The sequence below is a fragment of the Myxocyprinus asiaticus genome, chromosome 44 (assembly GCF_019703515.2).
Source record: "Myxocyprinus asiaticus isolate MX2 ecotype Aquarium Trade chromosome 44, UBuf_Myxa_2, whole genome shotgun sequence".
NCBI classification, from domain to species: domain Eukaryota; kingdom Metazoa; phylum Chordata; class Actinopteri; order Cypriniformes; family Catostomidae; genus Myxocyprinus; species Myxocyprinus asiaticus.
The window spans coordinates 19781875-19794720 of NC_059387.1; the positions used below are offsets into that span (position 1 = coordinate 19781875).

The window sequence follows — 12846 nt, forward strand, 5'->3', positions numbered from 1 at the left end:
TGCTGGCTCAAGTAAGAGCAGGAGAGTCATTACACTGATAAGTAAACATCTACAATTCAAATGTCTCAAACAGAGTAAAGATAAATTAGGAAGAGTCATTATTGTTTTCGCTATAATTCAGGGACAGTCTTATTTTGGCTAATATTTATGCACCTAACGTCGATGATCAAGGCTTTTTTATAGATCTTGAATGGATGTTGCAAGCCGCTGGCACCCCTCATGATATAATATTGGGAGGATACTTTAATCTTTTGATGGACTCAGTCCTTGATCATAGTGAAGCAAAAGTGTGTAAGCCCCCTAGAGCAACACTGATGCTTCATAGGATGTGTAAAAATCATATCTTACAGATATTTGAAGACTTTTGAACCCATCTCGTAGGGACTATACATTTTTTCTTCAGTCCATAAGATTTACACTAGAATATATTTATTTTTATTTTTATATCTAAGTCCCTCATTTCATCTGTTGTTGATTGATCAATTGGATACATTTTAGTCTCAGATCACGCCCTGGTGTGTTTAGAGGTGTTGCCAAATATGCAGAAAAAGAAATCATATAGTTGCCACTTTAATGTATCCCTTTTGCAAAATCCTGAATTCCAACAAATGCTAAAGGCTGAAATCAATGTCTATATGGAGACCAACTGGCCCTCAGTATCCTCTGTGGGCGTGGCTTGGGAGGCACTTAAGGTGGTTTTTAGGGGCCGGATCATACAGTATGCCTCATTCACCTAAAAATCAAAGCACAAGAACTCGTGGAATTGGAAGGCAATATTAAAAGTAGAGCAGAGCAGAGCTGAAGTGCCGAATGTCGTCTAATGGCCTCAGAGAATTGACCCGATTGAAATACAGATATAACACTATTTTGTCATGGAAGGTGGAGTTTTAGCTATTCAGGGCAAGACAGTCATACTCTGAGTCAGGGGACAAAGCAGGAAAGCTTCTGGCTAGATATATAAAACAGAGAGAGTCTCTTTCTACCATTCCCTCAGTGAAATCTGCTGGTGGTGAAATATTTACCTCGGCCACTGATATTAATAATGCTTTTAAAGAATTCTTGATCTCTGTAGTTCCATGTCTTCATCTACAGATGAAAATATTAGAACTTACTTCCTAAACTGACAACTATGCAAAAAATTATCTTGATTCTGAGATAACCTTGGAGGAGGTAATTAAGGCCTTGCCTACAGATGGCTTTACTGCTAAATTTTTTAGATCATATGCTATAGAGCTGGCTCCACTTTTGCTAGAAGTTTATACGAAATCATTAAAGAATGGAAAGCTTCCGCCAACCATGACACAAGACCGGATCAGTCTATTTCTTAAAAAGGACAAAGATCCAAGCGAGTGTAAGAGTTACCGTCCAATTTCCCTGATCCAGTTAGACGTTAAAATATTGTCAAAAATTTTGGCTAACCGATTATGACATCTCTTATACATATAAATCACGTGGGGTTTATTCGGGGCCATAGCTCTTCTGATAACATTAGGCGTCTCATCAATAACATGTGGTCAGTGGCAAATTATCAGAATCCGGTCGCTGCTATCTCACTTGATGCTGAAAAGCGTTTGCTATGGTAGAATGGGATTATCTTTTTAAGATTTTGTAAATGTACGGGTTCGAGAATACTTTTATTGGTTGGATTAAGTTACTTTATAGACACCAGGTAGCAGTGGTACAAACAAATGGATTAATTTCAGATTATTTTACTTTGGATAGGGGCACCAGGCAGGGTTGCCCTCTTTCCCCATTATTGTTCTATCTTGCCCTGGAACCATTAGCAGCCGCGATAAGAAAGGAGGAGGATTTTCCAGGGATGGTGGCGGGAGGTGTGGCGCATAAGCTTTTGCTTTACGCAGATGATATTTTATTATTCGTCTCTGACCCTACTAGATCTATGCCTTGCCTCCACAGAATTATTAACTCCTTTTCTACGTTCTCAGGATACAGAGTTAATTGGTCTAAATCCGAAGCTTTTGCTCTGATAGCATATTGCCCAGCTTTTTTTTTTTTATTGTAACAGCTTTTAAGCCGGGCACCTTCCAGTAGCCCAAACAGGGCAATAAGTATTTGGGTATTTTATTCCCAGCAAATTTGTGTGATTTAGTAAGAATTAATTTTGACCCTTTAATAAAATGGTTTTCGAGCGATGTGGGCAGGTGGGCTTCATTACATTTATTTATGATTGGGAAGATTAATGTTATTAAAATTAAAATTGTATTCCAAAATTCAACAACCTGGTACAATCTGTCCCTATAGATGTCCCCCTCTCTTATTTCAAGCAATTTGATAGCATAGCGAAGTCCTTCATTTGGAATGGTAAATGTCCCAGATTACACTTCAGTAAGTTACACAGGCCAATTGATAAAGGTGGGCTAGGCCTACCCAAGATTTTGTTTAATTATTATGCATTCGGTCTTAGACATTTGGCCCACTGGTCGCTTCCACCTAAGAGAGACCCTCCCTGGTTTTGTATTGAACAGGAAGTTCTTGCCCCTATTTTGCCATTGCAAAGCCTTTCTATCAAACTAACCGGAGAAGTTAAATTACACCCTGTTATCTAGCATTTGCACGTGGTATGGACAACAGTGTCCAGAGTGTTTAATTCAGACATTTATTTAATGTTGTTTTGAGCATATGGCTGAACCCAAAATTATGTATTAATAAGTCCCCTTTCTGCTGGACAGAGTGGATTGTGAGGGAGGTTAATACGCTCGGTGACCTATATGAGAGTGGAGTGTTGAGATCCTTTGAAAATATGGTTCAACATTTTGGGATTCCAGCTGTACCACCTGCTCTAAAGCAGCAGACACTCTGGAAGTGGTGATTACTGCCTTTGGAAAAGGTCATGATACATCAGTGTATTACTCCCTGCTAATTCAGAGTCTGGGGGACGGAGCTTCAACTTCTCTCAAGAGATTGTGGGAGAAAGATTTAAACTTGGTATTGGAGGAGGGAGTGTGGGCTAGGATTCTAAAAAACGTCAAGTCTACATCTAGAGATGCAATGGTGCGCCTTATGCAATTTAAGATTTTACATCGATTCTATTGGACCCCCTCTAGATTGCATAGGCTTGGTCTTAAAGACACACCCACATGCTGGCGATGCCAATCAGAAGATGGGGACACAACCCATGTTTTTGGTGGTGTGTTAAGATCCAAGAATTTTGGTTGAGGGTTCAGAGTTTTATGTGTGATGTATTGGGCACTCAAAATTTCATTTTGCCCCAGACTCTGTATTTTAGGCGATGGGGCGGTCATTAATATAGGGGATAAATACATATAGAATTGGGTCCTAGCCAGTGTTATGATCGGCAGACAAATTATTCTTAGGGGATGGAAGTTGGCTGGAGCGCCCTCATTTCAAGAGTGGCATAAAGAGATGGGCAGGGTAGCGGCATTTGAAGGAATGTCATATCGAAGGCTAGGTAATATGGAGTTATTTAATAAAAAATGGGGCAACTATTTAACCTTTTTAGAAGGTTCTTGGGGAGGGGCACTGGAGGGAGATTTGTAGTTTTAAACGTATGATTTTATTTATTTTAATATATTCTTAAGTGTTTCCTCTTGTTTGTTTTTTAAATAAAATTGTATTTGTATTTGCATGTGTGTATACTTTCATTTTGTGTTGGACCACTAGATGTTTGTAGTGTGTGTGTGTGTGGGGGGGGGGAGGATGTTCAGGGTGATGGACATATAATTTGTTGATTCTGTGTATATGTTCTGTTTCTTCAATCCTGTTTTTTTTTATCAATAAAATGTTAATATATAAAAAAAAGAAAAGAAAGAAAATGCGACATAACAGCTGTTGCCTCTTGTACCGCAATCGCCAATGCCTCCTTTGCAGCACAATTTCACTTCCTGGTATGAGCATCAAGCATATCCAGTAGTACGAGAATAGTAGGTCAGATTTTGCGTTTTGCAAAGACAATATTTACATGGTAAATGTGCATACCCAATCGCATAGCAATCAAATTAATCAATGTATAAACAGGCTTTTTGAATTAAGTATATTTCCAGTTGGTTCTTTGATTTCTCTGGCAGCAGACCTGATAATAATCATAACTAGATGGGTAACGTTTTTGATGTTGGCTTGACAAAGCCTTGTTTGATGATTATACAGACATTACAGTAAGACAAACAGCCAGCTAGCTAGCCAGCAAGATATTCAGACAGACTCACATATCTCAGATCTAGCTTTGAAGGTTACCCAAAGCAACGATGGGCTTATTAGTAGCAGTTGGTTGCATGGAGAGGTGATTGTCCTTTTGACAGGAATATGCCCCCCTCCAGAAACCCTGTAAATACCACCCTACAAAGCTGGGGAAATCACTCTGGGTCACTGCCAGTACAGTACATCAGTACATTTCTGCATTAAACATGAACCCCATGATATCAAAAATTTGTGGCTTAAAGTTAATGTATATTTGCTTTGAATTTCTTTAGGATTTCAAGTTTAGAGTTTGAATTCACAAACATTCTGTTGGCCTGTTTGAACATTCCGTCAATGTAAGTCCATAGATACAGTGTGGCTTAGCGTGGGGGAAAGCGAAGCCTTGTTACCATAGTTACTCATACATTCCTATGAGGAAAAAGGGGGAAAATATGACAGATTTGGCTATATTAAGAATGTAAAGTATGACGAAAAGTTGGTAAAGTTGCTGTGAAATTTGAGCTATTTTATGTGTACAGTCATTTCATTAATCATTAATCATTTTAAAAGGTATAAATACAAATGTTTTAAGATACCAATCGAATAACAAAATATTATATAATGTGACAATCATAAATGTAAACTTCTGTCTTGGGGTGAAGCTCCAAAAATCACAGATAGTCAGCATAAACATCATCGATATGACTCATTAAATCTTTCTAAATTGTCTTTTTAAATTGTAAAGTGGTTAAATTAATGTCTTCTAAAGTGATATGATCGCTTTTGGTGCAAAAAAATATCAGTATTTAAGTACTTTTTAACTGTAATCCAATGCTTCCAATAAGCTTCACAAGAGGGTGGAGTCCAAGCGGTCTCTCGTGTGACGAATTCACGTTGCCATGTGACTGACGCAATCTCACGTTCTCTCGGTTGAGACATCCAGGATGAGCACACAAATGCACCATTGTGAGTAAAAAAAAAAACAAACCAAAAAAAACTGATATAAATACAGATCTAAACCAAAACCAACAGCATTCTGTACAGCATTCCTCCTACTCACTTGTAAACAGCGCTGCTCTTTCAGCTGTGACTCACGTGCGTCAGTTCACGTGTTTCACGTGCCAACGTGATTACGTCACACGCACGTACCGCTGCAGAAAGGAAGCATGATTTAGCGTTAAAAAAAGTACTTAAATATTTATATTTTTCTGCATCAAAAACAATCGTGTTGCTTTAGAAGACATTAATTTAACAGCTGGAACATAATTTAACAGCTTTAACATGCTGACTGTGATTTTTTGAGCTTCAAAAGTCAGATCACCATCCATTTTAAGGACCTACTGAGCTATAAGATATTTTACTATTTTTCTTCAAATGTGTTCTGGTGATTAAAGTCATACACACCTGGGATAGCATGAGGGTGAGTAAATAATGAGAGAATTTTCATTTTTGGGTGAACTATCCTTTTAAGTTCATTCAGTCAGAGAAGGCATAACACACCTAAGCCCGTTCACACCGCGAATGACGTGTCGCTTGGTGTCGCTAGTCTCTGTATTGTGAAGTCTCTAGTGGGCATTCCTACTGCATGGCACACTTTACGTTATTGATGGACTGCACGTCTTGCCATAGTAGCTTTTGAAATGCTGATTATAGATGATAATACAAGCCTTAAACAAGTGTAAATCAAAGCAAAAAATTTAATCACGAGTCAGATGTACATAAGTGGTCTTCACTTTTTATTATCATATGACACAAATTTCAAATATACATGACATTAGGTACTGTTCTCTTAAGTCACTGTATTTTACAGTTATTTACGGTTGGAGCATATCCAAAACAAGAGAAACAAAACCTCAGATAATTTTACACACTTATAGAAAACTTTCTCCAGACACGGCAATACATAAAGACAACAAGACATGGAAGGAATTGTTGTTTTGATTTGATAAAGTTGACATTTTTAAAAAAGAGAAAAAGTAGTGATGCAAATAAGCCTCTGAAATAGAAAAAAAAAAGAAAAAAGAAAAAAAAACCGAGTGCAAATTTCTTTGGAGGCTGAAATAATTAAGACACACACATATACATACATTATATATATATATATACATACATTATATATATATATATATATATATATATATATATATAGAGAGAGAGAGAGAGAGAGAGAGAGAGAGAGAGAGAGAGAGAGAGAGAGAGAGAGAGAGAGAGAGAGAGAGAGACTGACTATCAAATCAAGACGAACAAAACAAAGGCAGACGATTGATTTCAAGTAGTCTGAGATCCCAGACAGCAGAGGATCATGGGAAATCATTTCTTTCTCTGGAAAACATTAGCCAGCATGGCACCTGAGGTGGTCAGCTGACCCATCTTACTTAGAAACTTTGTTTTTGCATCCTCACCCACCAGACTCGCTGCAATGGAAATGGACCTGGAAAATGGACAGAATTCATGGGTTACATAAAGAAAATCTGGAAATATAAGATCTGTCTTTAAGCATATTAAAAGTAGTTATAATTATATAATTATCCATTTTATATGTAGATTCCAGACCAGAGTCTATAATTAATAATTTTTTTATTATTATTTCAGAACCAAATTATTTTCATGATGTTCGCTTTCATAAACGGTTCTTGAACATCTGTATTCTTTCATGGATGAGAATAGATTTTCTAAATCTAATTTACTAAAAATTAATGTGAGAAAAAAAGACAGGTAGCTATGAAATAAGACAAAAAATAATCAACACTTCTTTCTATTGTGTTGGCCTTGTGTGCAAAAATTAACACAAATCTTTGACAAATAAGTAAAATAAATAAAAAAAAAAAAAATTGAGTTATTGGTTTAACAAACTGAACTAGTTGAAGCATTTTTTTTGCCACACGAATAAAATCAATAAACATTTGAATAAGTTGTTTTTATTCGCATACATTTTACAAATAAAATTGTACTTTTTATTTGAACTCATAAATCTTGCTTTGCAGAGCACTATTCATCTTGAGCTGCCTGAAACGTGGCACTAACCCAATGGGAGAGTTGAAATGCTTGCATTCCTTCTGTTTTGGGCAGGCAAAGATCTTATTCAGCTGTGGTACTACCAAACACACACTCAAGTAATGCCACCCACTGCTCTTGTTTAGGTACCGGGTGCTGAATGGGCCAACCTGGTGTGGACAACTCTCCTGCACCCTGGGCAATGTTTGAGTTTTATGATAATATTACTGTATGACTGCGGTATATGCAACATGAGGGCAGGGGCCCCCACTATCACCTTATCCCTTTAGCCCTTCAGGTGTGAATACAAATTTGCATGATTAAGCAAGAGGAAGATAACACATGTGGTTTACAGACTGAATAGGAACTATTTATTCAGTTATTTACAATTATCTTGAAAATTTACACTGTAGTCTCACAAATTTGACAGGGTCTAATGATCATACAGGAGTGTCTAATAAGCTATATATAAGTTTAAATAAAGAAGCTTAAAATTACTACTTTCATGCAAAGAGCATGTGCAACACAGCTTAAGTTTTTATTTCTTGCTCTAAGATTTGTACACCCAAAATGTTCCCTAAATATATATATACCGTATCTGTCTGTATCTATATCTGTCTGTCTGTCTATCCTGGATGACTAGTGGAAGAACAACCCACACAGTTTGTGAGAGGAAGATTCAACTTTACGTACAATATAATGGCCAACAGTGACAGACTGAATGATAGACTTCACTGAAGTTATAATGTTTGAACATTTATAAATATCGCAAAGAGCCATGGCAGAAAACCACTGGAACAGACAGTGAAATTAAGGGGACAAGTGCTGTTTATGATCAAGCCACGACTTTAGGTTAAAGGTTTTAAAGCATGCCACATGTGTTCACAAGCTGGGAAAGCTTCATTTGGAAACCAACAATCAGAGAGCCCTTACCAAGCACAAATCTGATTGAACATACCCTCTCAATTTTTCACTACAAGTGTCATTAAACTCTGGAGAACTTAAGCAAGTAACAATCCATACACACTGTAATGTTCGGTGTCAGAAATGACCTTTATCATTAAGTAGCAATATTTGCCCCCTGGATTAAAATTTTCAAAGGCAGTTGTTACCTTTATGAGGTAATGTGTTTTCTTATCACATTAAAATGTCAAATTCTACAATTTAATCTATTTATTGACATAAATTCCCTATCGATGTGTACCTAGACCTAGAATAAAAAATGTTTAAAAAAAATTCAGATGTAACAAATAAAATAGAACTCATGATTTTCGGTAGCATTTTTGCCCCAAGCCCCTGTTAATTTCTGACCCTGGAACTGTTCTCCCTCTTATATGAGGGTGATTGAGAAAAGCTTTCTCAGTTCTCTACCCAATTTGGAAAGAAATAATTCAGCATAACAAGATACACTCGATTTTTACATTTTCTAAGAATGTGAGTGGCACTTGCCCATGCTAAACTCTGCAATGCATTTGCTTTGGTCTTCTGAGAGGATTTTAGGTTGTTGCAATGCTGTTGCTAGGGTGCTGTAGTTACACACCCAAGTTATATACAAGTACTTAGGGTTAAGGGTTTGTTGAAATCACTAGCCCTTAGTATGAGCATTAGTGTCTTTGCTAGCACCACTAATAACAGTCACTTGTGTTAGAACTGGCTCCTGTAAGAATGATATACAAGTTGTGTTCAGAGTGTACTAAAAGTGTAATGTGAAACAGCCCTTAAGCATGACTGAAGCGGGTTTGCAAAAATCGTGTGGCTAAGCCAGAGGCCTCCAATTCCTGATGGGAAACTTCACAATCTGTGTGCGCAGTGAAGAGTCAAAGCAAAGTTGGACTCAAAAAGATAAACTGTTGAGGAAATAAGCTTGTGAAAAGCTTAAGTACCAAAAGATTGAGTAGGTAGGTGTAGTTTGGTTTGCTTAGAGAACTGCTATAAATTATTTTATTTTTACTCTGCTACTGAATGAGCACTTGTACTGTTGTTTTTGTGATTAGGCAACACCAGAAAATGATCCAAGTTGGAATAATACACAAAGACAAAGGAAAACATACTGTTTTCATTAGGTTTCCTCTTGAAGGTAAAGTGTGTACTTTTTTTTCAATGTTACAACACTTTATCCTATACTAAGTGTCTTAAGTAAGCCTTAGGTTGATTCCTCCCAAAAGTGCATACATTGTGGCAATGTCAACATTGCTGTTTGCAAAATTGGCTCAACCAATGGTGAGTTTGGGGCAGGACTTAGGAAAGTTTTTTCGACCAATGGTAGATGGCAGAGTATTCAGGAAACCTGGTTGAAAGCAGTCAGTATTTACAATTCTGTTCTGTGAGGCTAATGTCGAATAAATTACACATTTCACCAGACATGGAGTGTTTTGAAGCTCCATTTATGGTGTAAAAGGCTCTCTTTATAATGAATGAGGCAAGAGTTAATCAATGAAAGTGTGTGTTCTCACCCTTGTGCCTCTCCTATGCCTTTGTTCTCCACCTTTATTTCACACTCCTTAATCATGGAACTGAGAATAACCTGAAGGACAAACAAGTATTCTTAGAGCACTGCTGGGAAGTCTGACATACTCGCAGACACACACACACACACATACCACGTGGCATGGTTGGCACATCAGCTGGCCATTACAAGGCAAAGGAAATTAAATAAATAGAAATCAGGCTATATGATATGCAGTATGCAAGGACCGTTAAAAAGACTAAACTCAAGAAAGGGACACAATATTATGGGTCTGGTTTTTAAAAGAGAATTTTGGGTGTGTGATTTTAGCAAAGACTTTTGTACACATGAAAAGGAAACATTTAGGAATTTGAATTTTTCTAGATGTTGATCTAGTACCTCATGCTCTGGAGAGAGCTGCTCCATGTCTGTCCTCAAACATCTCAGTCCAGGGAGGAAATGATTCACCATGAGTTCTTCAGAAATAACTAAAGTCCCAGAGTTAAAGAAAGTCTAGAACAATGCTTAATATGCTTGTAAAATGTAGCCAAATGACCACTATGGATGAAATTGTTCCCTTACAAAAAATAAGAAACACTGTATATATATTATATATACAGAACTGGGCAAAAGTGTTAGGCACTTGTGAGAAAAATGTATTTATCAGCTACCTTCATACAAAGTGCAGTAATCACATAAAACCTAAATCCACAGCACCAATTCAAGATACAATTTGTTTTTCAGGGTTGTTGGCAGTCTGGTTGTCCCAAGCATCTTGGAAAAATTACAGAACACAGTTCTATGTATTTAGGCTGTCTCAATTGCTTCTGTCTCTTCATGTAATCCCAGACTGACTAAATGTTATAATGTATGCATTCTGAAGACTGTTTGGCAAAATGAACTTTTAGCAGTTTTGTGCATTTAAAATGTACAACGCACCAAATATATTGATGACTCATCAATATTTGTTGTTTATCTAAATATTGGATATCAATAATTAAAATGTAAAGATTGTGCACGCCTAATAGCGATTTAAAGGGATAGTTCACCTAAAAATGAAAATTCTCTCATTTACTCATTCTCACACCATCCCAGATGTGTATGACTCTCTGCAGAACACAAACGCAGATTTTTAGAAGAATATCTCAGCCCTGTAGGTCCATACAATGCAAATGAATGGTGACCAGAAATTTGAATCTCCGAAAATCACATAAATCAGCATAAAAGTAATCCATAAAACTCCAGTGGTTTAATCCATGTCTTCTGAAGCAACATAATAGGTGTGGGTGAAAAACAGATCAATATTTAACTTTTCTTTTCTTTTCTTACAATAAATCTCCTCTCTCACTTTTCTTCTGTTTTTTTTTTTTTTTGGCTATTTGCATTCTTTATGCATATCACAACCTACTGGTCGAGGTTGGTCAAAGGTGTAGATTTAAAGAAAAAAAAAAAAAAAGGACTTAAATACTGATCTGTTTCTCACCCACACCTATCATATCGCTTCTGAAGACATGTATTTAAGCACTGGAGTCATACAGATTACTTTTATTCTGCCTTTATGTGATTTTTGAAGATTCAAAGTTCTGGTCACAGGTCACTTGTATTGTTAGGACCAACAGAGCTGAAATATTCTTCTAAAAATCTTTATTTGTGTTCTGTAGGAGAAAGAAAGTCATTCACATCTGGGATGGCATAAGGGTGAGTAAATGATGAGAGAATTTCCATTTTTGGGTGAACTATACCTTAAAGTTTCTACCAAACGGAACACAAACTGTGACTACAAAACCATGATAAAACCAAATCCAGGCCATTATCCCCCTAAAGTCTATCTATAGGCTAACATACATCCCACAGATCGCAACTCAACAGCATGTTGATGATGTTACAGTACTTCAGAATATAGACAGGAGGTTTTATAAAACTGCTTGGGGGGCAAGCCACTGCACTTGAAGGTTTGAACAGTGGAGAAAATGAAAAGAAAAGAGAAAAGGATTGGGGGGGGGGGCAAAAGTAGCATCAGTAGAGGCATGTGTGCTGGGAATCCTGACCAATGGGCTGGGCTATGCTTTCTCTGCTCAAACGAACACATCACAGAGCATTTAACGACAAATTCGGCCATCCACCCTGCAATTTAGCGTACAAAAATGGCTGAGGTTTATTTTCTTTCTTTCCCTGCCAGCGGGATATGCAAGCATTTTTGAAATTTTGAAGTACTCTGAAGAAAAAAGAAGAAAAAAATGGTCACAGATTATGTGTTCAGTATCTGTTATTCAGTTCAAACTGGAGTTAAGACTGTGCCAAAAACCAGCAATGGAGGTGTACAGTCTACTTGTGCTGTCAAACTGTTTCCAGTTTGTTACCAAAAATGTTCCCTCTTAGAGAAAAACAACTTTACCTTTGAAATGTCAACTGCTATTATTACTTAGACTCACAAAAACAATAAAAATCTTGAATTGACAAGTTGTTTCAGCCTCGAATGGTACACCAATGAACCGCCCATAAATTGTTAATGGACGATCTGAAGCATACCGTTTCCAATAATAGCAAGGGCTTGGCAAAAATGGCAAGCTAAAATATGATTAGCTGGCCTTACACACAATTTTAGGGAGTTCAGACAAGGTTTTTAATCAGTTTGCCAGGATACAAAGTCATGTTTACCAAAGTACCAATTTACAACAATGAACGCTTTCAGGGTCGAACTAGCTGCTGGATTTGCAAACATTTTCAAGGTTTATGGTATCAAATCATCAAGAGTGTTGTTTAAGGTCCTTAACAGCAAGTAAATCTGACATTCTTGAGAACAGCTGTTATACTGCTTTACTTTCACAGCTATGTACTGTCTATTATTGTGGTTAAACTGATTTCAGATTTCCTGGCCCTAAAAGTCACATGCGAAAAGCGATCTGTAATTGGTCTTTACAATTCGGTCAGATGGCCTCTTTCTGTACAAGTAGAGTGGTTCTTGATTTGATTGGTTGCAAAGTGGACCAGACTGAAGATCAAAAGTCTGGCTTAGCAAAACTAGTTAAAAAAAAAATGCAAAGAAGTTAAAAGTAGCTCTAAACAGACAGAATTAACTAAAAGTCTAACTTGACATGATTCTCTGTCCAGTGTGGCTATGAAGGATACAACAGCAGGATAAGGCGCTGTAAGCCTCAAACAGTTGAGTGGCGATGTCAATTCTCTTACTATCCACCATCTGCTGGTTGTTGCAAAGAGCCAGTTTGTGCAAATGAGGAAGAACAACTGTG

General features: G+C 37.1%; 2 protein-coding genes across 8 annotated transcripts in view; both read right to left on the reverse strand.

Moving 5' to 3' along the window:
- The window catches only part of LOC127434270 (tumor necrosis factor receptor superfamily member 11A-like), a 51836-nt gene that overhangs the window by 34526 nt on the left and 4464 nt on the right, over positions 1-12846 (reverse strand). The window lies entirely within an intron of this gene.
- Positions 5871-12846, reverse strand: part of LOC127434269 (RAB11-binding protein RELCH homolog) — a 68891-nt gene continuing 61915 nt past the window's right edge. For all 7 annotated transcript variants that reach the window (XM_051686873.1, XM_051686878.1, XM_051686874.1 and 4 more), the window contains 4 exons: positions 12725-12841; positions 9995-10083; positions 9603-9673; positions 5871-6586 (listed from right to left, as the gene is read on the reverse strand). In XM_051686873.1, coding sequence (XP_051542833.1) covers positions 6466-6586; positions 9603-9673; positions 9995-10083; positions 12725-12841 — 398 coding nt within the window. In that variant the 3' untranslated portion in view covers positions 5871-6465. The remainder of the gene's footprint in view (positions 6587-9602; positions 9674-9994; positions 10084-12724; positions 12842-12846) is intronic.